The 26908-nt window shown below is 44.4% G+C and overlaps 1 protein-coding gene across 5 annotated transcripts; it reads right to left on the bottom strand.

Moving 5' to 3' along the window:
* Nucleotides 1-4195: 4195 nt before the first annotated feature.
* On the bottom strand, nt 4196-25621 carry LOC139666311 (membrane-associated phosphatidylinositol transfer protein 2-like). 5 transcript variants are annotated; one of them, XM_071545487.1, is made up of 27 exons: nt 25451-25621; nt 19667-19881; nt 17942-18063; nt 17091-17324; nt 15382-15720; nt 15159-15254; nt 14044-14148; nt 12750-12814; nt 12435-12491; nt 12014-12104; nt 11313-11466; nt 11005-11194; nt 10749-10868; nt 10442-10653; nt 10178-10353; nt 9474-9644; nt 9159-9299; nt 8760-8927; nt 8337-8603; nt 7608-7756; nt 7349-7465; nt 6966-7082; nt 6696-6844; nt 6411-6560; nt 5947-6130; nt 5733-5861; nt 4196-5048 (listed from the first exon to the last, which is right to left on the bottom strand). In XM_071545487.1, exons 1-27 carry the CDS (start codon nt 25526-25528, stop codon nt 4683-4685), a joined length of 4362 nt encoding a protein of 1453 aa, XP_071401588.1. In that variant the 5' UTR covers nt 25529-25621; the 3' UTR covers nt 4196-4682. The 5 variants fall into 5 exon arrangements, with proteins under 5 accessions (XP_071401588.1, XP_071401590.1, XP_071401589.1 ...); XM_071545489.1 differs by lacking the exon at nt 12435-12491 and having other exon boundaries at nt 8337-8588; XM_071545488.1 differs by lacking the exon at nt 12435-12491.
* Nucleotides 25622-26908: the final 1287 nt, after the last annotated feature.

Raw genomic sequence — 26908 nt, forward strand, 5'->3', positions numbered from 1 at the left:
ATCAAATGTATAGACCAGACTGAGGTTTGGCTGAGCTGCTGCAGTTTAATTGAAACTTGACATTACCTTAATGTATGTGCATTAGATGTAATATTGGATTTAAAATAAAAGACTGATTCCAGTGTTCTCATATAACATTAACAGACATTGATTTTTAGTTGGCCAGAGAAAAGAAACTCCCAAGAGTTACACTGACCAGGGAAAACCCTGATCTCTTTTATTAAAGGCTACTTCTCGTTTGTTATACTTGTTTTATTTATTCAGTAAACTCTTCATTTTGGGATGTGAGCTTATTAGTGTTGAGCTGCATATATTTATTTGTTAATGCAGACAGAGGCTGTTTTTATTTATTCTTATGACATTTTACAGGCTCTTAATGTGGAGAGTTAATAAAGTTGGGTTCTGAATTACTGAATTTGGTTTCCTGTATTTCTAAAGATTATTTTTTTGTCATTTTTGCCAACAGTGGTTAGTTGGTGTCTGGTCAACGCTGAAAATGTGACACTCAAAGATGTTCAGGTTTGGTTGGTTTTTATATATTTCTCTTCTCTCTGCCATGAAACCCTCACCCCCGCCCTTTCCTGTCACTGCACTGTAAACAATGAAAAATGCCATAAAAACACACATATACACATACTCACATTGAAATACCGTTCAATTGTATTTATTCCACAGTACAGACAATGATAGAGCAAGCCGGGGTCCCAGGCTGGGAAGGAGCCAGATACCAGCCTGGACACACATGAAGCATTTAGGGAACTAGCAGACATTAGAAGCTACCATATATCTGAAAACAACACACTGCCTATCAGAATCACCTGAAGAAGCGACTCTGATATCGGTGTTGTAAATTTCAAGTACGCACAGTGCTTTTCCAATGGTATTCAATGTCATGTGGATAAAAGCATACAGGTAAATTGTATTTTTCAACCAAACCCTGTAAAAAAACATTTAAGTTATGACCATCTACACAGCTATAATAGGATACTGCAAAACTGAGCTACAGAGAAATATTAAATTGAGCATGTGAAACTTTAATATTTGTCATCTCAAACACTGCATATATCCAAAATATATATGAATTATTGCCACCATATACAGTTTTACACCATATTGTATGTTACAGATCTAGGACCATATTGTTTGTAACTACTTATGTTCCAGTTGTATGTACAAAACCAAGCAGCCAACAGCTACTATACAGAATTACCATATATAGTGGAATAATTAACATCTCTATGTTGATGCTGTATAAATATTGATATATCATAAAGAAGGTTGTGTTGTACAGTTTCAGTAACACTTCACAAGTTCCTTAGGAGAACTAATACTGCGCAGTGTAAAACTGTATAGAAGATAAACCTGTGTAGGCCTACAAGCATATCACCGCTGTCATAAAGTGGCAATAATTTTAATAATCTCAAATATAATCAGTCGTATGTTTGATATATAGTATTTGATTAAACATTAAGGACATAGTGGTTGACACAACTGATTTATTGTCGTTAAGCATGAGGGTTAAGTAGTTCCAATCTGGCTGGATGACATGCAACAGCTTGGTAAAGATAGCAGCTTTGTCTGGATGGGCTTCCACTTGCACATGCACCCAACTGCTGACTGAAAAACCCGCCTGCATCATTTTTCAAAGGTTTTGTAAAATATTCCAGTTTGAAAAATAGCTAAGTCCGCGCTATAAAATGTTTAGCGGGTTGAGTTTTGTAAAGAGACAGCAGAGGTCAACAGTGGCTTAAATACAAATCGTTTCCACAAGGTGTGAAACTGTGAGCTGAAGGTGGTGTGCGTACCTGGTGTGTGTGTCCATGTGTGTGTGTGTGTGTGTGACTTCATACTGTGAATTGCCTGTAGCTTGTACATGGTAGATTGTGCCCCTGCTGTGATAGTGGTTTTGCCTTGCTGTAATTGGAACAATAATATTGCACTGGTAAAAACAAAAAAAAACAAAAAAAAAACCTTTCAGTGTTGGTCCTACATAGAGCATTTGACTGAATGACTGCCAAAGTGACAAATAAAATGCTACATATTTCAAATATAATTCACCTGAAATTTCCATAATAACATCATGATTTGTAGGTAAATAAATAACTCTCAACCATAGAAGTCCTACATATACATCTTTACAGTATCTACACTGACACACCCGTGGCTCCTGTAGGAATCCAAGCGGATGAACATTCAACTCAACAGCCAGTAGGCCAAAGGGGGGCAATATGGCTGTATCCAAAACCTCTCCCAGTACCACAGTAACACCTACTGTAGGTAGCAAATGTTACAGCACAGCATAAAATATATGCAAAAGTACTCCATGATTCTTACAAAATGTACTGTTTGCAAGCATAATGGCCTCGGCTTACAGTTACAGCAGCATCTTGACCTGTGCTCTCAATTCAAAGGTTAAAGGACATCTCCATGCTCTGCCAAAGCCACATCCCTTACTTAAATGTGGTCAATATTAGATTAAGAAGATCCAGTCACCAAAAACACACAAATGAATACGAATCTTTCCAGTCAACACATAAAGTCATGCTCTCCGTACAGCCATCCTTTCCCCTCTTACAGTAACGAAAGGTTGGATACAGCCTGAACACTTCTCCTCGCCCCCAAAAAGCTGTCTACTTTTTGGCACATTTACTTACATTATTCTCATGACCTGACAAAATGTACAGCAGTGTGTGCATACTAGCACATATACCCTGAAATAAACAAAAGGTACCATGCACTACAAATGTATTAATATGTAGCAACATGAGATGGTAACTATATTTTCCACCGTAAACTAGTGCAAAAACAACAATGAGGTTACACAGTTGAATTACTACAGTATTAGATAATGAATTTGGCTTTTGTGGTGGTTTGAAGAGAATTGCTGATGGTAATTATTATCAATGATACACTGAGAGTGGAAACAGGCGCACTCTCGTACGGTGTATCTTGCTCATGGAAGCTGGGCGTAAAACAACAGCATAGTAAAACGAGTGAACAAGAGGTGCGACCGCTCCACACATCCGAAAGGTTTCACAGGCTGCCTTGGGTGTAACGACCAATGTGGCATCAGCGCTGTAAAACCCACTCTTTTGTGCAACATCCTTCACTTGTGTTTTTCGAGTGGAGTCTCGAATTCACGTGCCCTACTCTCCTTCCACGTCCCCTTTGTATGAAAATATACAATAAAGTAGATGGAAGCAACAAAAGGATGTTTGCTCTCATCAGTTGTTACACGGTGAGAGAGGACGCCAGTGATTTTCTCCCCTCCTCCACATCCACCACCAACATTCACGGAGAGTCACCTCCCTCCCTCTATTTGGTGAAAATATTGAAAGATGACCAGGTCTCTGAAAGTGAACGCTATGTGAAAATCCTGTCTCCGTCCTGCTCAGTGTCCCGCCTGGAATCAAGCAGGCCCCTAAGAAGAAACCCTGTGTCCATTCTGTGTGGCCTTCATGGATGCTGTGTATTGTTAAGAGCAAGAAAGAGCAAACAAAAGCCGAGGAGCACCGCAGGATGGAGCGTCTCCCAGCAGCAGCACGTGTGGGAAACAGAGAGAACACCACCGACAGGTGGATCAGAGGTATTGCAAGCAGATGACTATATAAAGGGATTGTTGCTGTGGACTGTACAGAGTTCAAATTGTCGCTTTAATGCTGCATGCCCTGTTCTCTGTCTTCTGTTCCATCTGTGTAGTAAATGTCTCATTGGATATTAAGGCCTTGGATGGCCCATAGGCCACGCTGAAAGAAATAATACTATAGAGTCTGACAAAGGGTGGAACGGAACCAGAGTAGCAACTTGACTTATAAGTATGTCAACTGTATTTCAATAGCATATCGATGACAAAATTGACACAATTGTCCCGTGAAAGAGACAAGCACAAAGTACTTTCATCTCTCATACAGTATGTTTTATGATGTCTCTTTCAAATTCGGCTCTCATAACTTCCGCATTCCCTCTCTCCTTCCTTTGGGATAAATGATGCTTCTCTTTGTATGTTGTGAGGGTTTTCTACAGTTATTGCCAGGCATTGCCGGTAGGGTGGTCATGTTTTTAACGCGTAGCTCAGCTGAAAGTGGGATAGAAACAGAGGTGAAAGTTATTGGCTTCTTGCCATAGCTACCAGCTACCTGACCTGACATCCATGCTTGACTGTTTGACAATGAGTCTGGCTCCATAGTTTGTCCTGAGCTTGTGTGTGTGTGTGTGTGTGTTTGTACAGTGTGTCGTATATGAGCGTGTTCACGAAGGGGCGTCCCGTTACACGAGATTTGTTTAAGGCTTACAATATTTTATTTCAATCTTCCTTGTCATTCTTGAATGGTCAGTGGAGTATTCTATAAAAGTATTACTGTAAAAGAGTGTCATGCTACAGAGGAATTGTCTCTTGTTCACTGGATCCCACATGGCCTGATCACTCCACTCCATCTGGACCGCTCCCTTTCCCTCTCTCCATTCCTGTTCTCTGCCAATCCCATCAAGCCTGTTGTTCATGCTACGCTCCCAACCTGTTACATCTCTCGCCCATCACTTACATCTCCACACCACCCTAACGCCTTTTTTCCTCCTCTCTCCATCCACCCCGTCCTCTACCTTTGTCCAAGGGTCAATCCAGAGATCATGGTGGCTCAGGCTCAGACCGGGTCCCTCCCCACCGCCACGGCTCCATTTTCGCTTTATTTGGGGCTGAGTAACCCTCCGCTGCCCTCCTTGGTGCTCCCGCTGCGGCCCCAGCACCCCGCGGCGATACTCATACTCCTCTGCGTTGCCGGGCCGACCCCGCGCTCCCGCTCCATCTCACACTGGCTCAGCGTGCGCTCGGTCCGTCCCTGCGGGGCGGAGGAGCCGGGTCCCGCCCCTCCGGGTTGGGAGGAGATGGTACGAAAGATGTGGTTGCGTTTGCGGAGGAAGTCTCCGCCGGCCGCGCCCAGGCCGAAGCTGCCCTTGCGGAGGACCATGCGCGCGCTGGCAGACTTGGCGGGACGAGACCTCTGATGGTACTCCAGTTGGGACAGGTGGGTGGCATAGCCGTCCGGGATGAACTGGAAGAGATTCATTTGATCAGTCTTTCACATAATTAGTCGCTTAGTAATTGGTCTAATAGTCAAGCAATCAATAATGACACTTTATCAGAGTAAGTCCTTCGCTGAGGTTATTATCATAAACTAAAACTGAGACTAGGTGTTAACTGTTTTTGTCATAAACGGAAAGAAAAATGAAAACTACACTTTGTGAAAAAACTGAACTAAAACTATCTTGTCTACATGTAAAATGAATGAATATAAAATAAAAACATAAATGCAATGTTTTTAGTTATCATCTTTTGGTTTATGTGTTGGGTAAAAAAGATTTTATGGAGAATTTGATGGAGATGGTGGAGAATTGGTCCCAACTTTAAGTTAGTTGAGGATGTAGTGAAAATTAATGTAAATAAAGTTTTTAAAGAATTTCTGCTTTATTGTTTGCATTACACAATACCTGTTGCAAAAATATATACAAAAAACTTCTATCATTATACCTTTAAAAAAAATACCACTTTCCCAAAAATACTAGAACACTGGAACACTGAAACAAAAGTACTAAATAAAGAAATAAAAACTAAACTCAAACTACCAAACCCACACTGAAAACTAACTCAAACTCAAAAAATTGAAAACCATATCAAAACTAAAACAACACTATTGGGAGTGATTGTGTTATCTGTCCTCTGCTGTGGCGCAGTGTACCTGACACTGGTGCTGCATCTTCTTCGTGGGTCTTCCCACGATGTAGATGTGCGATGGAGGCAGGCCGATAGAGGAATACACAGAAATGTCCTTAGTGGAGCCGTAGGCCGCAAAGATCTTCATGTGTGCCTAAACAAAGAGGGGTCTGCTGTTAGAGATTGTATACATATTATTATAATATATAGCTTAGAGCTGCTGCCTCGGCCTTCCTCACCTCACAGATGAGCGACTTGAGGAAGTTGGCCTTGTGTCTGAGCGGGTCGTGAACCAGACCGTCGCAGAAGGAGACGATGCCGTGGGGGAAGTTATGCTGAGAGAGCCAGGCCACCACCCGCTGCTTCTGCATGTCGGGACGTCCCGTCACGTACACTATCAAATAGCCCAAGTCCTGCCAGTGCCTGCCGAAAGAGAACACAGCACTTGACTCATAGCTCCTGGCCTCATCTATTAGCATAAATGCATACTGAGAGGCAATACATAAACAAGAAATAGCACATTAGAGGGGGACACACTAATAAATTACCATAAAAGCCACAGATATAACAGATATTAAGAGTAACTAGTAGTATCTCTGCTGAGTTTGCTGTTTCCCACAAGATGCCCTGTGTGTGTCTATATGATGCTGCAGAATAAACCTGCATACTGGCTTGGAGAGGTGGTGCTGGGCACGTTCCTTACCTCACCACATCCACAGCTCCGGCTCGGACCTTGGGGTCGCTGCCCATAATGGACACACTGGCAGCAAAAGATCCGTCAATACTGAAGACCACAAACTCCGTTCCCCGTGGCAAAACAGTCAGATAGCTGTCCGCGAATGTGTGGTCACCTCTGTGACAGAAACAACAGGGGGAGGGGAAGAAGATGGGAAAGAGGTGTAATTATGAAAGGAAGAGAGAGAAGGATGTAAGAGGCAAATAGGCATTTTTTTTCACTGTGATTGTGAAAAACTACATCTTAGCTTACCTGACCACCATTTTGACAGGATACACCCCGATACCCAGCCTTTTGCTCTCGGGAATGATATAAGAGATGCGGCCACTGCTGTTGGTGAGCTCCGTGTCAAAGTACACCCACTCTCCGGACGGGGGTTGGGTCATGATGTGGATGTCGATCTGGAGGAAACGACAAAGAAAATCTCTTTCAACCCATTTTGGTGACGGTGGTATTGATCAGATATCTACTTTTAGACCTTAGTAGCACAAATCATAAGCTCATCTCTTTTAGTACACTCACCTTCTCCCCAGTAAGGGTGACCATGTCCAGAGGGCCGTACATGAAACGTCCCATCACCATCTGGGCTCCGTCCTCGGTGAACACGGCGTCATTCACGCGGTGGTTAGCTGTCACATTCTGACACCCACAAGCACACGACACAAGAAATCAGCATACTGTCTTCTTGTTTCAGTTGTAAAGGTACAACATTTACTGGGATCAATCAGATTTCTAAAGAGATATATGATAAAAGTAACAAGTAAAGCAGAGTGATTCCCACATCATTGCAAAGGTAGGATCGGATCCCTGACTGGAAGAGCTTGCCTAAAAAACACTGTAATACATTTGATCTAAATGGAGAGTTTCAGTGTTAGATAGTCTAGTCTATTCTAGTGAGGCCTTACCCTAATCTTAACATGAGTCCTCTTGCGGAGCCACTTCTCGCGGGGCTTGGATGGGGTGAATTCAGTCACCTCTTTACCATCCAGCTCCAAAATACTGGAGTTCTCATGTCTCATTACCTAGGGAAGTAAAGCATTTTTAACAACCTGAAACACCACAGTTGCCGTATGGCTGCAAGAGTCAGTAATGAAGTTCTTGAAGTTCAAGATAAAAGCAAATTAAATTATCCATGCATATCATGAATAGACAGCTCCTCTGCACCTGTCTGAGTAGGAAAGAAACAACATCTGTAGACTCCCAGTAGGAGGCGTGGAAGAGGTGAGGCAGAGCCACAGTGGGAAACGCCGTCAGGGCGTCGGGACAGTACAGGGCGAAGTCCATCCTCTTACTGCCCCACCAGCGAGACGCAACTGCAAGGGAAGGAGGGGAAGTTTAAGAGCAAAAGAGAGAGAGAACAAGTACAAAAGATTAGGAAGCAGGAAATCCAATACCTTGATCTTTGTTGGAGGTGGGGTACAAAAAAAACTCCACTCCACTGCAGAGGTATATTCTGCTCATCTAGAGATGAGCAGCTCAGGATTAAAACATAAATTGGAGGAAGTTCAAAGATAGCGCAGTTTCAAAGGTTTCACAAGGCATTTTTTAAAGATGTGTTAGACACAGAACTAGGAGCAGCGTGGATAAAAGTGGAGAGCGGTAAGTTGAAAAGAGGTTTAGAGCCTCCACACTCAGGAGAACAACAGCTCAGAGTCTGTAAGAACCGTGTTCCAGTTTATTTCTTGTAGTTTTGCAAGGGAAGGAAGAGGCGGTTCTGATGAAACTGAGCTGAGGAGGGGTTGCGGGTCTAGTAAGGGTGCTGTGTTCTTGTAAAGAGACTACTGAAGATATCTGAGGAGGGAAGGCATCAGAGAAAGAAGGAAAGAGCACAGGGAACGAGGACGGGGCTAGCATCCTTCCCCTCATATCCTCTCACTACAGCTCCCAGGGTACCTTGCTCTATGTTCTTCAGCACCCCTGGTGATGGGGGGCCAGAGTTGGTGTCTGTGATGTCAGAGGTGACATCGGTGAGGTCAGAGGTCATGTCAGAGCTCATGTCCAAGCTCTGCTCAGACTCCACACCGTTGGGTCCCGGGAACACGGGGAGGACTTTCTTGCGCGACCGGGGGGACGGGCTCCGAGAGGCAAGTTTATTGTAGGGGAGAGCCAGATGGGACAGCAGACTGAGCCTTTTAGACTGGCCGCCTCCACGTGTGTGTGCTGAGAGGTTGTTTTAAGGGAGGAAATGACAATATCAATATATAAATGCCAACTGTCAGTTTGTAGACCAAATAATCCTGTAACCAATGTCTTAACAGCAGCTGAAAGTATTGTCGTTTCAGAAAACTCGGGTCAGGAGGCTAGAGATCAACTTACTGGTGGCGATGTTGGAGGCGGTGTAGGAGTCCGCCAAGCCTGACACCTGGCTGGCGATGCTGGCCTCGCTGGCCCTGCGGTGGCTCCGAAGGTGCGGGACCCCTGGTGAGGGGGATAACGGGTATTGGCCGTCTACAAAAACACCGCAGTGGGAGTGAAGAACATCCGCTACGGAGATAAATGACAAAGAGGGGCTGGAGTTACAATCTAATTCTGAAAAGATGAGCAAGCAGGGTAGAGAAAGGTGGAGAAATGCCATCAATTCATGACGATGTGTTAATATAGTCAAATAAGTCAGAGACTGCATTCGTTAAAGAGAGGGAGATAAGGGATAGAGAGAGTAGACAGGACTGGTAGACTGTGACACATGGACAGCAGACAGTGCTAACAGGTACACACGCTCTGCAGGGGGCTGCGAGGCCTGCCAGTTGAGGATGGGCACGGGGATGGAGGTCTCACTGACAGTGCCCTCCAGGCAGCGGTGGGATACTGCACCCCCAGACTCCAGCAGGAGGTGAGGGTTACTCTGCATGGTCTCAACTAGGAAGCCGGATGGGGGAAGGAGGTAGAAAGAGACAGAAACAAAAGCCGCATGACAAACACAAAGGACATGGACTCACCAACATACAATATAGCAAGTCAAGAGTAATATTGCAAGACAGTATGATACAGTGAAACATGGCAACAGAGACGTGTGTAAGCCCACAGACTCACCCAAAAGAGCCGAGTGTCCGTCACCCAGGGGAAAGCGCTGGTAGCGGGGGACGCTAAAGGGAGGCAGCAGGTGGAACCTCTTGTCCAGGAGAGGCTCCAGGCGAGAGGCCGAGGGATCGGCCGGATGAAACAGGTTATAGACCTGCTGACAGGCCGGACGCAGAGCAGACACTGGAGAGGGGAGGGGAGAGGGGGACAACGAGGCCGATGTAGTGTCAAAACAGATAAAAAGGCAAATATTATACTAAATGACAGGAAAGAAGAAGGAAAGAATGAGCTGAGAGTAAGCTTTCTCAAGAGTCCTGGAGTTTAACAGACAGCTGCAATCCAGTAATCTCTCTCCTCCAACCCCCACAGGACTCACTATGTAGTCTTATTTGTAAACTCTGTCTTCAAGCTCTTATTTGTCTTGGCTCTCATATTAAGTCGCTGCCTCTTGAATGTTGCAGCCAGCGCTTGTTCGGCCTTTGAGGTCTGAAACAGGATCTCTAACCCTTGACACCTGCCTTCCAGCTGCTGGAGACATCCATCTCACACAGGAAACACCATCAGAGGCTACAAATAACCATTGCTCATCTGGAAAGAAGTCTTCTCTTGGAAAATGATTACTAAAGGCTCTTTTGTGTACAGTGAGGTAGATACTAAACATTCAGTACTGGTTATGTCCAGTCTGTAAAGAGGGAAGAAAGGAGATAAAGCCTCACCATCTAACGAGGGCACCACAGTCTTCCTCAGCGCGAGCACCAGCCCCAGGGGAGAGCCGAAGAGGAAGAAGTCCGTCACTTCAAAGTCGAACCTTCCCAAGGAGCCTCCCTCCAGCATGGTGCTGTTGCTGGAGCGCCGTGACCCCGGCTCCCCGTGGATCACGCTGGAGTGAAGACTGGTCAGAGAGAAAGCACCAGCACGTTAACAGGGATCTGTGTGTGTGTGTGTGTGTTTGTGTTTATGTGTCTATTTCTGTGTCTCACCTAGACAGGAAGGCTTGGTGTTGTTTGATGGTGTCCAGCTCGTACGTGGAGGAGTCGCTGCGTTTGCGGGGCAGCTGTTTCTTGGGGTCGTCCGAGCCCGAGCTGCGGGGGATGTCGATGTTGCTGCGGCTGAGGTGGCGGCTCCCTTCCAAGGAGGGAGAGGAGGGAGAGACGCTGTTTATGACGATGCCCGGGGACAAAAGGTCCGTGTCCTGAGAGACGGGGGTAGAGAGAGAGATGAGAAAAAGAACTCGGTCAGTCTTGAAGACAGACGGTCAGTTAGGGATTTGTGATGTGAGGGAGGTACCTGGACGCTGATGGTGCTGCCCCGCCTGCTGCTGTTCTGGCTCTCTGACACGGTCACAGAGCTGCTGCACAGAGCGTCGAAGCCCAGGATGCCCCCCACGCAGTCCCCGATAACACACACCTGCAGGAGAGACACACACACACACAGATATAAAGTTCCTACACAAATATGAAGCAGAAATGTGCGGATTCCATGTCAAACAAACCACATAAAGAGTCTAGAAAGATGACCTCGACCCCGGAGGTCACACACTGACCTGGCCAGAGAAAGACGCTCCCTCTAGAGATTTGATGAAGTCGCTATACACCTGATTGGCTCGCAGGATGACGGCTGCCACAGCGTCTTGGTACTGTGGAGCAGAGGTAGCCAGTAGGGGCAGAGCGGCCAGGGGGATGTGGTCCTGACTGCTGGACAGGCAGCCCTCATCATAGCTGTAGGGGCTCAGACTGGACAGGGGGAGAGGATACGTTGGTCTGTGTGTGTCTATGTGTGTTTGACAACATTTGCACAATGAGTTGTGCATGCATGTTGATTACATGCAAAATACTCAAGAGAATTGCTCACTTGGAGACGAGCGAGAACGCTTCGGCACACACGGCGGGACAGGGAACCATCCGGATGGCGATGCGGCCTAATGCTGAGGGGTAATGGACCCTCATTACGGTCTCAAAGGCCCCACTCAGGGTGTTCACATCTCCCTGCTTGTTGTTCTGTTCACCTGCAGAAAAACAGTAACAGGGTCAGAGTAGGTGCAGGACTCCAGATGAGAGCTGCGATGACCTCATGGTGAGTTATCCTCTAGATCAGTGATTCTCAACCATTTTCATATCAAGGACCCCTAATTCAGTCCACACTGGGGCCATGGACCCCCATTTGATGAGATTTTGTCTCTCGGACCCAAATCTGAGAATATTTTTTATTGTTAGACACAATTTTGTCCAGAATTCCATGACTATCTGTATTGTAGATAGAGAGTTAACAGTGACACTATGACCAAAACAGCCATTCTTCTACATTCTCTAATTGTTTTAACTAGTGAATTAAATAATGGTGAAGTTTAACAATTGATCAATTTGCTGGGGACCCCCTGGAACCCCCTCAAGGACCCCCGGTGGTCCCCGGACCCCACGTTGAGAACCACTGCTCTAGATAAGCTGGCTAGTTTCTGACTCTCAATATTGCTGATATAAATACTTAGACAGCATTTTTAGTATGTGTGAATGAGTGACTTCCAGATGAAGTTATTGGACAAGGTCATTGTGTACCCGAGCCAGTGTCCAGAATGTTGCCTCCATGCAGAACCAGAACGAGAACATGAATCTTGGAGGACTGCAGACACTGCTGAGACGAGCCATCCTGCAGGTGAAGGGACAACAGACAGGGAGGAGGACGGGGAGGAGGGGAAAAGAGAGAGAATGAGAAAGGGGGGGTTGGGGTAGGAGAGTGAATGATTGTGGGAGAGAGAGAGAGACAAATGAGCAACATTCAACATTCAACATGCAGGTTAAATATAGTATATGCTACAATACTTACTGTATATCTATTCTAATATCCTCTAACATGTCCTCTGATGTGCTCTACTATAGGTTCTACTCCTAAAGTGTTTATTGTCATTCTATTCCCTAAGTGGTACTGTACACTACACCACAGCCTTTTCTGCTCTACTGGCTATGGGGTGAGACTTACAGCTGGCCGTCTGGCAAACATGATGGAGCGATGCCGCCGCCTTTTAGGGGCAGAGCACTGGACGCGCAGAATGACAACACACACCCAGAAACATGAGATACACACACTCACACAGGGAGTGTAACTGTGATTATACTATAATCTTCCCTCTCTGGTAAAATATAACTCGACTGTTGACTGCAGTAGAGGGTGGATTGTAAATTCACTATACTGGCAGGAACAGAGATGGTGAATTTATGAGGAACATCATCTATGAGTTACATAAAGACAGATGTTAGTGTGACAAGGGCATGAACATCAATGAAGAAATTTTACCTCCATCTGTGTCTCCTCACTACTCATCACTGCATACTCCCCACCAGACTCCTGATACAAGGTTTCTGTAAAACAAACATTGACATGATAAAGTACCATAAACAACTGTCATTTTTTTGTTGGTGTTTGTTCACTTTGTTCAGTAGCGGATCAGCAGTATCAGGTGCTAAGCCTTTTTCATTTATCAATATACAAGATGTGATGTAACTATTACGATCCCTTATTCAAGCTAGAGGGGTCAGCCATATTTTATTTTACTGCCAATGAGATTAAGTGTAGGGTTGGAAATTATTAGGTGAGATGTTGTGGGCTAAATCCATTATAAGCCTACAGTATATAAGTGTAGTGTATGTATAGCATAGGCATACTGCTGTAGACTGTATATACTGCAGGTCTGATCAGTGCTGAAAGTGGGTGTGGTGGGGCTGATTTTAAAATGCATGAGATTATTTTTTGAGAGCTCGATCTAATTTAATGAAACATCTGTTGTGGGAGGCGCCCACTTCATAACCCCAATGACACACCTCACAGACCACCCTTTCCTCTAACAACCAAGCCAAGGTTTTTGGCACTTACTCTAAACAGAAATAGTCTGCTAAGCGGTTTAGAGCCAACCATATCAACAATCAGTTCTCCATGATCTCCTCCTTTCCTGTAAAAAGCTAATATGATGTATGGGATTCCCTTTCCTAATGGGTACACAACAATTTTTTGTTCATTTAATCCCAATAAAATTGTATCCCAATCCCTATTAAAAAGTCTTTATCACATTGTCTTTCAAATGATTAAGACGAGGAAGATTTTGTGGTACATTTTTTCAAGTTTGTGAACATCTTAAATGCCAGCATTCAGTACAAGTTTCACTTAAGAAAAGGTAGAAAATATAGTCTGTACTGTACAGTTTTCCCAAGGGCACAAGGTTTGGAGCACACCAATATATATAACAGTATCATCAGCATAGCGATGAGGATTTACATTTGGCATGAATTATTAATATAATAGTAAATGATCAAGTGCAGAACCTCGGGCCTCTTTTTATAGACAGATAACACTTTTGAAGTGAGACAATCAAATTGTTTACAGTGGACTGGAAAGAGCCACTGCTTTACTTGATGGTCCCTCCTGTACATAAAGCATATTTTGTTTCAGAATGGTATGATCAACAGCGTCAAAAGCCTAGGAAATATCTATAAATGCAGAGACACAATGCTATCCAGGGCAACAGTAATATCAACAAGAAAACCTGATGGAGATCACCATTGTTTCTGGACACACAGCATAGAGAGGAACCTACCTTGCGCTTCATCTACTTCTATTGTTTCTATCTTGTCCATCAGATCATTGGAACTCCATTTGGTGATCTCCTTGGCAAACATCTCCTCATTATCAGAAAAGTCCTCTGCACAATAGATATTCAAGGACATATTCAATTTGAGTAATAACTGATAATAATAATAATTTTAATCATCATCAGAAGAAGGAGGAGGAGGAGGAGGAATATGAACATTTATAGAGCATTATATCATGCAATGGTAATATTATTGTAACAATACTATACAGAAAAAACATAATGACACTTTAGGCTTAAAAGTTCAATTACAACTGGTGGCTAGCTTATTAAGACCCATTCAGCAACCATGTTGAAAATCACCTTGTACTCCCAGCAAATGAACAATAATAACCTACTACTACAGGATAATGTGAGCGCAGCAACAAGTTAGCAGTGAAATGCAAGTTTATTGTATAAACTGAATTTTCTATTTTGCTTGGAAAAAATATACAGCTTGCTAAGTGTGCCTCCTCTGGCAGGTTTTTCCAAAGAGGCCTTGATCACTTGATCACACTACTCAATCACTTTATCTCTTTAATGTAGACACTGAAAAAGTCAAACAAGCTTTCTTATAGATCTAGTGGTCTGTTACAGTTGTGTAACGCAGAATGCAGTGGCCAAGTCATTTAATGCTTTAAAAAAAAGCAATTAAATCAATTCTTATTCAACCATAAATCATTATAAGGAAGCTAAAAAGGGAATCTTATGATCAGTCATTTCATTTTTAACAGAGTAAGTGACAGTAACAGATTCAGATTCACCATCAGTAAATTATAAGAATTCTAAGAAAGAAAGAAAGAAAGAAAAAGAAAGAAAGAAAAAGTATTACAGGACCAAGTGAGAGCATACAGATAGAGAACAAAACAGGACTGAGGATGGAACCTTGAGGTACTCCACAGCTAAACTGAACTAACGAGAATATGTAACAACCCAAAGCAAAGGTCCCTGTCTGAGAGATAAGCTATATATAGATATAAACCAGTTAAGAACAACCTGTTTTGCAACAGGACCAATAAAGATGCTGTGAACAACAGTGTCAAGTAAAGCAGTCTCTGGATTGTATTATGTATGTATTTTACCATGTGCATCAAAGAACTCATCATCTGTGCTGTCCTCTGAGTCCCGGGCGATGCTCTGCATTCTCCACTCTGAAATGCTCTGGTGAGATGGACTACCTGTATACATAGGAAACACAGGAGTTAGTGAATTGGTGACTTATCATTAATCTTAGGACAATATATATCAGGCAAGAGGGTTGACAATAGCAAACAAATGAGGTACAAACTATAAAGTCCTACTCACCACCTCTCTTAGATGATCTATTGGAGGATCTAGAGGACGTTGACCACTGCTTGGTGAGCTCCCCTCGTGTCTCTAGTGCATCTCCCAGACCTGCTCCTAGTCCCTCTGCCTCTGGGACCGATCCCACGGTCTCGGCCCCCTGGTTCTGGTCCTGGGTAACGGAAGAGCCGTTGGCCTCAGTTCCCCCCTCTTCAGTGAGGCTATACTGGGCCATCTTCCGAGCCAGGGCCAGCTGGGTCTCCAGCTCCAGCTGCCTAATGTCTTCGATGGTCAGGCCGTACCACTCGTCCTGCCAGCACCACGCCTGCCGGTGGGCTCGCACCATCACCTTACGCAGGCCTGGAAGGACAGAAAAAAATATTTATTAGCATGTCAAGGAAATCAATAGTCAACCACCAATACTGGCTGTCCCTGTAATCAATAACAATGTCACTCACTAATGTTTGTTTTCCCACGGTAATTTGAAAAACATACATCTTATACACAACCAGCTAAAGTGGCTCAACCTAAATTATTATTATTATTATAAATGATACAATTTCTATGTGTCCTAAGCTAATTATTTTAAGAAACAATATTGCCTATTATCAATCAAATCAAGTTAGAAAAAAGGCTATGTGTGGTTGACGAATAAATAAGAAGAAGAAATTCATGGCTAAGATCATGTCAGGCAGGGTTCTGAAAAATACATTTGTCATACAAAAGTGAAATATCAGTTTAAAGGGGAAGTAACTGCCTATGTCATCTACAACAAACAGATGTGACAAACACATTCTGGCTTCAGTCCATCGGAAAACACATTGGAAATAAAAACAAATGCCTAGAGCAGCCCATGGATTTCTCTAAACAAGACAGAAAGGTCATCTGTCAATGGTGGTAAGATTTCATTTCAATAAATGTCCTCCTCTTGATGCCCAAACAAGCATCAGCCGGTTATAAAATGCTCCTAGCAGATCATGATCCTACATCCAACTTGGCAATAAAAGTGAGATGAGTAAACAGGAGATGAGTAAACAGAAAAGGCCATTATGTCAATATCCAGTGAACTTCAAAGCGCCCAGGAGCACATTATGAAACGAAGCATGAAAGTGGAAATTGTTGAATGGATGAATAAAGCTCCGGAGGTTCTCCATTGCAAAGTGCAAGCCAAAGTTATTTCCAGCACAATTTAGAGAGTGAGACAAACAAAGACAGTGACTGTGGCTACATCATAATATTCATCAATCAGGCTGGATGCAGATGGAATGCTGCGAATGTTTTAGTAGATTACACAGCCCGGTAAACAACTGCAAATGGAATTAACATTAAATCAGGGGATGGAAACGTTCAATAAAAAGCATGCGGGTGGAAGTGAGCCAACAGAGGCAGAGAGAGCGGTGGGGGGGGGGGGGGGGGACGGGACAAAAGTTTTCTGGGTGAGGATCCATTGATTAGGCCAGTGAGCGGGACTGGGGCTGCCATAAAGACCGAGCAGCTGCTGCTTCATTAGCCCGTATGTAAATGCTGGGAGGGATATAGACAGCATTAGATCACTGCAATGAAACTGAAACAGCCAAACACTGGCAGGAAATTAATCCTGTCTGCTCTGTTATCTCCAGGAGCCAGCCCCTTCTCTCTCGTCCTCCTCTCTTTCTTGCACTCTTTCTTTACTTTCTATACTTTAACTATACACACACACATATACACACACGTCCAGCTGCCATACCTACCCACGTCGTGTATGAAGCGTTCGATCTTGGACTGCATGCCCCAGTATCTGAACTCCACCTTGCAGAGCTTGTAGGCACACATGACCGGGTTCTGGCCTGGATTCTGGTTGATCTCCTCGATCCAGTCCTCTGACAGCGGACCTCGCTTGGTCTTGACCGACTGATACAGCTTCGGGTCCTCTTCCACCAGGTACTCGTGTGGAGGGATGTAGTCCTTAACAATGTCTATGGGGTCTACATGGGACACACAGTGACTATGAATCACACAACTTTGAATCACAACAGCTTTTTCTCCATGTGATGACATGCGAGGGATTCAGATTAAGGGATGCAGATCTGATCCTGCAGGTGAAGACCGTCAAGCTAGGAGCAGGACGAATGCCACCAGAGGTCCTCGCTGTGCACCTGCTTTAAGGGGTGTGTGTGTGTGTGTGTGTGTGTGTGTGTGTGTGTGAGAGAGAGAGTTTTATGTAATCACACCCAGAGCTCTCCCCCCTGCAGGGAGTGTGTCTGGGCCAGACAGCACATCTCTCCTGCACCCCACTGTACTGCTGCTCCAAAAGAGAAGCCAGCGATTCTCGGTATTAGAATCTCACACACACACACACACACACACACACAACACACACACACACACACACACCATCCCTCTGCATTACACTGTCTGCATATTTTCTGCAAATAACACAGTGTTTCTTTCATTGCTGATCCTGCTTATGATGCCAGTACATCTCAAAGACAGATTTATGTGTACAATCTGTGTGTATTGTGTATTCCTGATGGCATTGGGTTTGTGCGTGTGTGTGTGTGTATGTGTGTGCGTGTGTGTGTGTGTGTGATGACACACTCACCTACAGTCCTTTGTCTCTTCTCAGCAGAGGACATATTGAAGACATCTGCTTGATTTCCAGTGTCTGGTTTATAGTAAGTCTCAATGTCTATGGAGAACTTCTCTACAAAGGGGCATGTGTACCTGAGAGACAGAGGACAGACATGTTGTTAGGGCTGTGCCTCTCCCCTTTTTCTGTTCCATTAATGTGCTAGAAGGAGGGATAAATATCCCCAAAACACCTTCTGCCATCACTTTGGCAGTTTATGGCAAAATAATGACTTTTGAATTAAATTACTTCAAGGAATACAAGTTTTTTTGGGACGATTGACCTGTTGGTCAACTTACCCATTATTAGAACATGCACACCAAAACTGTCCATGTGTTCCTGGTAGATCGTTTAGCATAAACTATGTTGTGTGATAGTGGGTGGGTAGCATTATCTCAAAAGTGAGAAAAGTTGTTGCAAAACTTGTAGCAGCTCTAAAGCTAATGGTAAGTAAACTTACATGATATGTGGCTATGTCGCAGTTTTATGTAGGAGGGTGGTAAAATTTACACAACATATGATATAATAACATAAAAGATGATAATACAATAACACAATATACTGTTTTGAACTACTTTAACTATTTCCATAGAAAACATCACTGCACAGACTGTTGCCAACTCTCTTCCAATGAAAGTAGCTATTGGCTGTTCATAAAGTCACTAGAAAGTGGCCAGATGATCTCATACGCTAATTTGCATCTGCATATTTGTGCTACAGCCCCCCAGAGGAGCTACTCTGTGGGAAGTGCAGTGAATCAGACCTCTTTGGATTAAACAAGCAAGTAGCAATAATTTATGTGCATCGGCATCAGCCATACCAATTTGCCGCCAACTGTTTAGGAGTCAACACATTAACCTTGTTCCCCATGGTCCAAAAGAGTAGCGAGATATAACGTCGCCAGGGGGGTCTGAAAAGTTGCTACATCTAGCAACAAAGTTGCCAAGTTGGCAACAGTGTGGATGAATGCGTGTTGCTCACCTGAAACAGTTCCAAAAACAAACCTGGCAACATCAGCTACATTGAGTTAATGATATTCATTTTTTAAAATGTATGAATCATTACTAAAAAGGTCAGTCTTGTTACTTTGGATAACGCTAGTCGCCCACTATCATTCCACTGAGTGTGTCGTCCCCCGCTCTCTCTGTCGGTGCATGCTGTTGCTGTTCTCTGTCTCCCTGCAGGTGCCTGGCTGGTGGGTGGAGCGGGGGGGGGCATCGGCTAGATCGGGAGCACCTCGGCCCGTGGGCTGCTGAAGAGAGAGTCTGTGCCATCCCGTTGGACTCCCTCTCCCCCCCCCCCACGCAGAAGACACCATTTCGGTTTTGTGTGGCGTTGGCGTCAGCTTTTGCATTGTTCTTTTGTTTTCCCATCCTGCAACACTCTGCACACACACACTCACCCACACCGCCGATGTGACTGACTTTCACACCCCATCAAAGCTGTTCGTTTATTGACTTTGTAACAGATTTCTTCATTTTTCGCTCATGCGCCAGATTATGACAATAGTGTTTACTTAAGTCTTTGCACGGAACAGTGAGGCAAACTATGTTCTCATCCCTAAGTCCACCAACACTCAAATCTCCCAAAAACTTGTTGTATTCCTTCAAGTCTGAATAACCATTCATTAGCTTTTCTAAAAGATATGTTTATTAAGATGTTCTTCAATGTGTCTGAGTGTGTGGGGGACACTCTCACCGGGTTCGTGTATAGGGGTAAGCGTTCCAGGACTCCTCTTCCACCCGGAGGGCAGCTTGGGGCAGAATGGAGCAGAACCAGGACGGGATGTGTTTGCCGATGTGGTAGACCTTGTGTGTGTACTGGCCCGAGCCTCCGGGGCCGTCCTCGTAGGGCTTATTCTCCAGGATCTCCACCCCGCTGCCCTCGCCGCAGCTCTCCTCTCGGCTCTTCTTCTGCAGGACGACAGGAAGATGACGGGACAGAGGGAGGGAGGAGAGAAGAGGGACGTGCTCAAGATCAGATTTATCCGATGGGGGGGGGGGGGGAACCCATGTTTATATTATCTGAAATCCATCTTGCGTCGTCCGTGTCTGAAATTTGCGACACTATTTTACAAAATGTGTTGTGTAATGAGGCTGAGAGGTATTTAAATTGTGTTTGGGGAAACCATGAAGCATGTCTCACTTCCTCTCTCTCTCTCACACACACACACACACAAATAGAAAAATATCAATTTCCATTTCCATCACAAAGCTGGATGGATGACACCACAGAGGCAAAGTGCTGAGTAAGGAGGAAAACAGCTGGCACATGTAAAAACTGTCCGCATTTCTCCTCTTTCTTTCTTTCACTTGCTTTCCACCCCTTATTATACAGTACAGTAGTACTTTTTCTTCTTCTTAGTTCAAACACTCTTACTTCCTCAGTGACTCTTATTTTTCTCTCATCCCAGCTCTGTGATGTATTTTGTACTGATATGAGGCAGTAAAGTCAGGTGAGGCAGACTCACTGTTACTGCAGTAATCAATATTATTCTGCTATGATTATCATACAATCTACTCCCCTTACATGATTACAGAAATGGCTGCTACCAGGATCAGTGTGTTTAAAAAAGTTTTGTTTTTTTTAGTCAGAGTCAGTGAGTAGAACAGGCAAAATGAAAGACTTCTCCCCAGCATCTCCAGTTAGAGGCAGCAGATGGTTGAACCACACAGATCCCGTAAGCCAGAGCCGTGTATTAGCCTGCTGCTCCTCAGAGGGAGCCGGGGATTACATCTTAGTTCATAAACACACCACTTCTCCTTAAGAGGTTCTCCATTTAGACTGCAGCAGCCGTCTGGGCTGTAGCGCCCAACCGCAGCACATGGCAAAGCACATGGAGGGTTTAGATGTTGGTAACATAGATTCAACCTGGAGTATGTGATGTAGGAGGGTGATTGTCTCCATCAATAACCAACTAACATGATCTTCAGTTTAGATTTTGGATTAGTTTGAGAATGAATTGACCCCAAACTGGGTTGATCAACTATTGATCAGACAGGTCATCATTTTGAATGGAATGGAGTGAGAAATATTTAATAAAAGAAAATATTGAATAAGAGATTAGCAGTTCGTTTAGCTTTTCTTCAAGCCTATTTGCTGCCTGTTGATTTGTGTGCAGACCTATGGCACAGACACACACACTGAGGATGGAACAGGTACTTTTACATGTCAATATTAAGTCTGACTAAAAGCTTAATTCATGTCTAAGTCTAAGTCTCAGTCCATTTTTATACAACCGGTCCCAAATTACATCTCTTCATTAACTGAATGATGTCTATGATAACAATGCTTTAATACAGCATTGCATCTTGCCAGTTTCTCTGTATGCATGCTAAGCTTTACCCCTGAATCTGAACTGATCTCACAGCTGAGGCCGTGCGATGACTGTCACAGGACCACAGACATTGTGGTGTATCAAACGGATGAATGACTGATTCATTCTTCTCCTATGTAAAGCGCTTCGGGACGAGGAAAAGCACTATGTGAACGGGAATTGTCATGATCAGTATGAGCAGCAGTAGCGGGGTCAAGAATGAAAGCTCAGACCGAACATGGAGTTTCTACCTCCCGACGACTTTAGGGAGGTGGTATCAGTAATGATGAAGGTCGGAGGAGGCAAACAGCTGGAAAATTGCTGTAATCTAGCAGGTAATGTGATTTAGGAGAGGAGGCTGGGGGCCTTAAATTACCTCCCCTCCCTTCCCCTCCCCTCCGCATCAAAGATCTCTGTAAATGACACGCGTCTTAGAGATGAGGAGTATCTGCTGGAGCATTACTCGAACAAAACGGAGACAATGCAGAGAGACGGGAAGTCACCATCCTGAGTCACACACACTCTCTCCAGCTCTTTGTTGAAATGAAGGTTTAAGATATTCTAGGAAAACAGATAGTTGTAGAACTCTGACACACATTTGTCAGGCATGGAGGCGGAAGCATTTCCACACTGAGGATGCTGTGTCTGCTATTGTATGTCTCCTGGTGTTTGGCTGTCATCAATACTCAGACAAACACACGCACACACACACAAATGAGGCGGAGTGCTAGCAGCATCGGGTCAGTACTTCATTAGAGTGCTGAGAGCTGACGTCATTCCCGCTCTGACACATGTGAACATGCGAAACACACAAAAGACAAAGGGAGATGAGTGGAAAAAGACAAAACAAATTCAGCTCACAGATGCCATGCTTCCAATACCGACAAACAAGTAGCGAGCTGCAGAAGGCAGAATCAATATTAGGAGAATAAAAAGATGGATGACAGAAGTTTCAGGGAAATTCTGCAGTCTCAAGTGACCTTTTCTGAGAAGAGTACGTTAAAAATAGGTTTTTCTATCGCCACAATGACGGCTATTGCGTGCTTGCGCTTTCTCCTGATGCGCAGCTATTTCAGATAAGTGCATCGGGAACCCAGAGTGTATAAGTGCGGAGGAAAGCAGCTGAGGAGAGAGTTGCAGACTCGAAGCGTACGGTAATAATTCCCGAAGTCCTTGAATGTGCAATAAAGCAAGCGGCAAGGGACGCGGCACGCAAACAAAAATGAGCGGCTGACTGAATGGAAAAGGAAGGTCTGAGTGAGATAAATCGGAGGATTTGGGGGCCTCCGAGTGCAGAGAGGCATTTCTTCGATTTGACTCAAGGACAAAAAGTAGTGTTTGGCAAAAAAGAAAAAGAAAAAAAGAAGTCTGAATGAGCGGAAGTGTGGCAAAAAAGTTTCAAAGAGTCTCTCAGGAGGAGGGGTGGAAATGAAGAACGGCTGACAAAGAAATAAAAGGCAGGACGAAAGAATGGGAGACAGAGTGAACGAAAGAGTGAAAGAAAGAAAGAACAAAGCCCACATACAGTCTGGGGAGTGCTACTAGCCGGGGCGGACACTTTGTGGACAACATCAGAGGAATTCTAATGGGCTGGGCTTTGCTGAGGGTCTCGTTTCTGCTGGGCTGAGCTGTCCCTGAATAATTTATATGACACCGCAAGGTTAGCATAAACCAGGGGTACACACACACACACACACACACACAGCTCCCATCCTGCGGCCTAGCAGGCCTACACACTCCTCACTGGGGCCTCGTACATCAGTGGATTTCATGCACATCCTGAGTTAGCCTTTTTACCATTGAGCTCTCAGTTTAAACCAGTAACAGAGAGCAGTCATGTTTCAAACTGGCGGATTATAGGTGGAAAAAAAGACAATAAACCAATGAGAAGTCACACTCTGGAAAAAAAAAATGGATGCAAAAAAGGGCCGACATTTATTTGCATAAAGTGCACAAAAAAAAATGCACCAACAGAACACATCTCAGTAAGTAGACCTTCATCAGTTCCCATCAGTCATAGGTTGAGTCTTGGTTTGTTTGTAGTTATTGTGTAGAAGCTGGTATATTATTAAGATATAAGAGGTAACTGCTCATTCATGGTAAACACACATGTAAAACCCTGCATGACTGCTGCATACACATGCAGCATGTGCACAAACCCAAACTGTATCCAGTATGAGGAGCTCACAATTTTGGCAGTGTAACGTTGTCATGGCAATGCCGACTGCACCATCATGTCTCCTCTCTCTCTCCCTCTCCCTCTCTGCCCCTCCCTTTCAATGTCTCTCTCTCTCTCTCTCTCTCTCTTTCTCTCGTCCATATCACAAACAAATGATGGCAGCTACTGCCATGCTGCAGCTGATGTCACCGGTTGCTATGGCAGCCAGCACTCAGCTGTGACGCTGAACTGGAGGAGGGGTCCGGCAGTGTGTGTGTGTGTGTGTGTGTGTGTGTGTGTGCATACAATACACTGTAAAAACTGAGATTCAGATGGGTTTTTTTTTTTTATCTTCCTGCACCATTTCTCCTCCTGTCCATACTTTTGCCACCCGCCCCCTCTCGCTGCTTAATTTAGGATCTTTCTCTTCAAACCACTTTCTCATACATCTTCCCCACACCACAGACACAAAGTGCCAAAATTGCCATAAAAGCTAAAACACACTGTCTGGGGAGTCAAAATTAATCAGTGGAGGGAATCTGTGAGAGAAGATAATAAACGACGCTTAGAAGTAACCTATGCTGTCCCTTCTTTTACCTTAAAATTTCCCTTACCTGAGCGTTCCTTAAGTTTGCGTTTTTCCAATTTCCTTGCTCTCAGTTTAAAACCAACCACGGAAACATTTAAAACACTCGGATGACAGAGAGAGAGAGAGAGAGAGAGAGAGAGAGAGAGAGAGAGAGAGAGAGCAACTGTTTTTAGCACCAAAGCATCTCTTGTTACCGGCTGTCCTTTCTCTCTCTCTTTCTGCTGTATTTAAGCAGAAAGCATCGCCTGCTGGAGGTGAAACAAAAACAGCTATGGAAACACCTGTGTGTGTCAACAGTAAAGTCTTAACGGTTCGGGGAAGGGACAGATAAATAAATGATGAATCACTGAGGAAAACATTGAGCAGAAAACACTGGATCCAATGCTTCTCAAAAACAACATTATTACCACTATAGTCTTACTGGCATAGTGGCGTCTCCCTCCTGGCCCTGCAGATGAGACTGTTTACTATGACCAGACACTGGGTGAGGTAATCATCTCTAGTATCAGTTTTATAGGATCATTTCTTGTAAACCTCACTGGCACAGGCCCTGGGTCAGCTCGACGGGAGGCACGGTAAAACATGATAACAAATGATTACAGCGCCACCAAACAATCAGTCAATCAATACCTTAATCATACAAGCACATATCAAACTGATAAACTAGCTTCAGTAACAAGGATTAGCTCTAATGGCTCCAAGGCAAACACTCAGCCTGATGGCTCAACGCTTACTGTGGCTTGTATAACTTTACACTTTTCCCTTCACACACAGTCATTTATTCATTTATGGAGAACTCACAACAGACGAGGCTAATGTAATGAGTGACTGGAATATGAAATCTACTATAAAATCTGCAAAAACCATATTTATTGTTTGTGATTTATAGAAATTGGTGAAAACCTAAATATCAATGTGGTTTGACATGAAATATCACGCAATCCCGATTACAATTTTGAGTCGAATGCATTTTTCTATTTCATTTTTAGTGTGCATGTGAGTGTATGCATGTGTGTGTGTTTGTGTGTGTATTAATAAATCCCAAATGAAACACAATCCACAGGCATACGGAGCACCAGCTGGTGTGGCGGACCTCGCGTTACCTTTCCGACCCTCTGGCCATGTTCTCCTCCGCTCTCCTGACCCCCTGACCCCCCCTCACTGCCCTCCTGCCCTCACACACAAACCTCATTTCACCTCACATGTTAACACGTGATCTGGGGTCATTAGCCCGCCTGATCCCTAGCTTCTCCTCTTTCAATTTAGGATTATGTCTACAGTCGTATAAAAATGTGTTCCCATCATGTGATATTTCAATGCTAGGATTTGTCACATTGAGATAAACACACACATTCTTCAAGTGATCGCTGTGTACATACGTGTTGGAGGTTAACATGTTATGTGAGGCAAGCCACTCACCTGGATCATGTAGAGCTGAGCGATACGGTATTCCTCCACGCTCATGGGCATGGGGATGCGGTACTCCTTGATCAACATGGTTGTGCTTGAATGGGGTGGGCTTGTCTGTGTGTGTGTGTGTGTGTGTGTGTGTGTGTGTGTGTCCAGACGGGGACGGAGAGTAAGAGGGCTCCTCTCAATCCACTTCGCTACCCGAGCAGCATGGTCAAACAGCGAGGATGGGAGTCATCGCCATTCACACCTGAGAGAGGAGAGAGGAAACGGATCCGAGTGAGTGGAAGTAAAAAGAAAATAAAAATTAAAAAAAAACTCCACGCAATATGCAGATGACTTCAGTTTCCCACGTTATACCTGTTAGCTTACAAGTTGTAAACAAGCTACCAGAGGAGGAATTAGCATGATAGTCTCGAGGATTAAACCCCCCCCACACACACACACACACGAGCCAACGCTTCCTGTGTGTGTCCTCCTGCCTGGTGCACCGGCCCTCCTCCAGATCTATTATCAAGGTAATCCAATGACCCGGCAACATCCCCCTAATGCCCCGGCAACCTAAATCCCGGCAATGTCCACACACCCAGAGAGCAGGTCCTTTGATTCAGTGGTTTGATTATGGTCAGTGTACCCCTAAAATCACCTGTGTGTCTTCTGGTGTGTGTCCTTCTGTGATTTCCTACTGTATCTATAAAGGGAAAACATGGGAGTCCTGGTGGCTCAGTGGTCTAAGGTGAATACCATGTAAGTGTGATGCTGCCACCCAACTTTCCCACAATACATCAACACCCATTTATCCAAACAACTACCAGATATTGTCCGTTTCCCCCGGCACACGAGTCTCAGCTGTAATGTGTGTGTGAGCAGACAGAGGCTGCACTACGTCCATCTGCTGCACCGGCTCCCAGCCACACATTAACAGGCAGGGATGAGTTCAGGAGAGTCACATGACAATGCCTACTCACTGTTATAGTCAGATTAGCAAAATCCATATTACTGATGCTGTCTTCACTTGAGAGGGAGAGGAACTGAGATGTCAAATGAAAAGCGGTGCGTGCGTGCATGAGTGTGTGTGTGTGTGTGTGTGTGTGTGTGTGTGTGGTCGTATGTATCCCACAGTCTGTCCATCTGCGCCATGGTTAGGCTATGCATGTTTGGTCAAGCTGCTGCAGCAGATGAGTGGTAGAGGTCAGGAGATGCACTATGATGGCGGAGGCTATCTGTAATCCATTGGGACGGAGGTTAGCTCAACAGCTCAAAAGGCCTTCCTACTAACAGAGTGAGGCATTCATTCATTAGCTTAGAGGTTCATTACCTTGAAGTCACTCCTGTTAGTTTCTGGATAATTAAAGCAAACTAAAATAATTACATCAGTCCTCCAACCAAATCACAGTGAGGTTATCCGCATAAAACACTCTCCCTCATGTTCTGTTCTTTAATGCAACACGTTTGATTCATTATTAC

The sequence above is a fragment of the Centroberyx affinis genome, unplaced genomic scaffold (assembly GCF_046629955.1).
Source record: "Centroberyx affinis isolate AG114_WGS23_722 - 3 ecotype Tasmania unplaced genomic scaffold, CSIRO-AGI_Caff_v1 ptg004932l_1, whole genome shotgun sequence".
NCBI lineage: Eukaryota > Metazoa > Chordata > Actinopteri > Beryciformes > Berycidae > Centroberyx > Centroberyx affinis.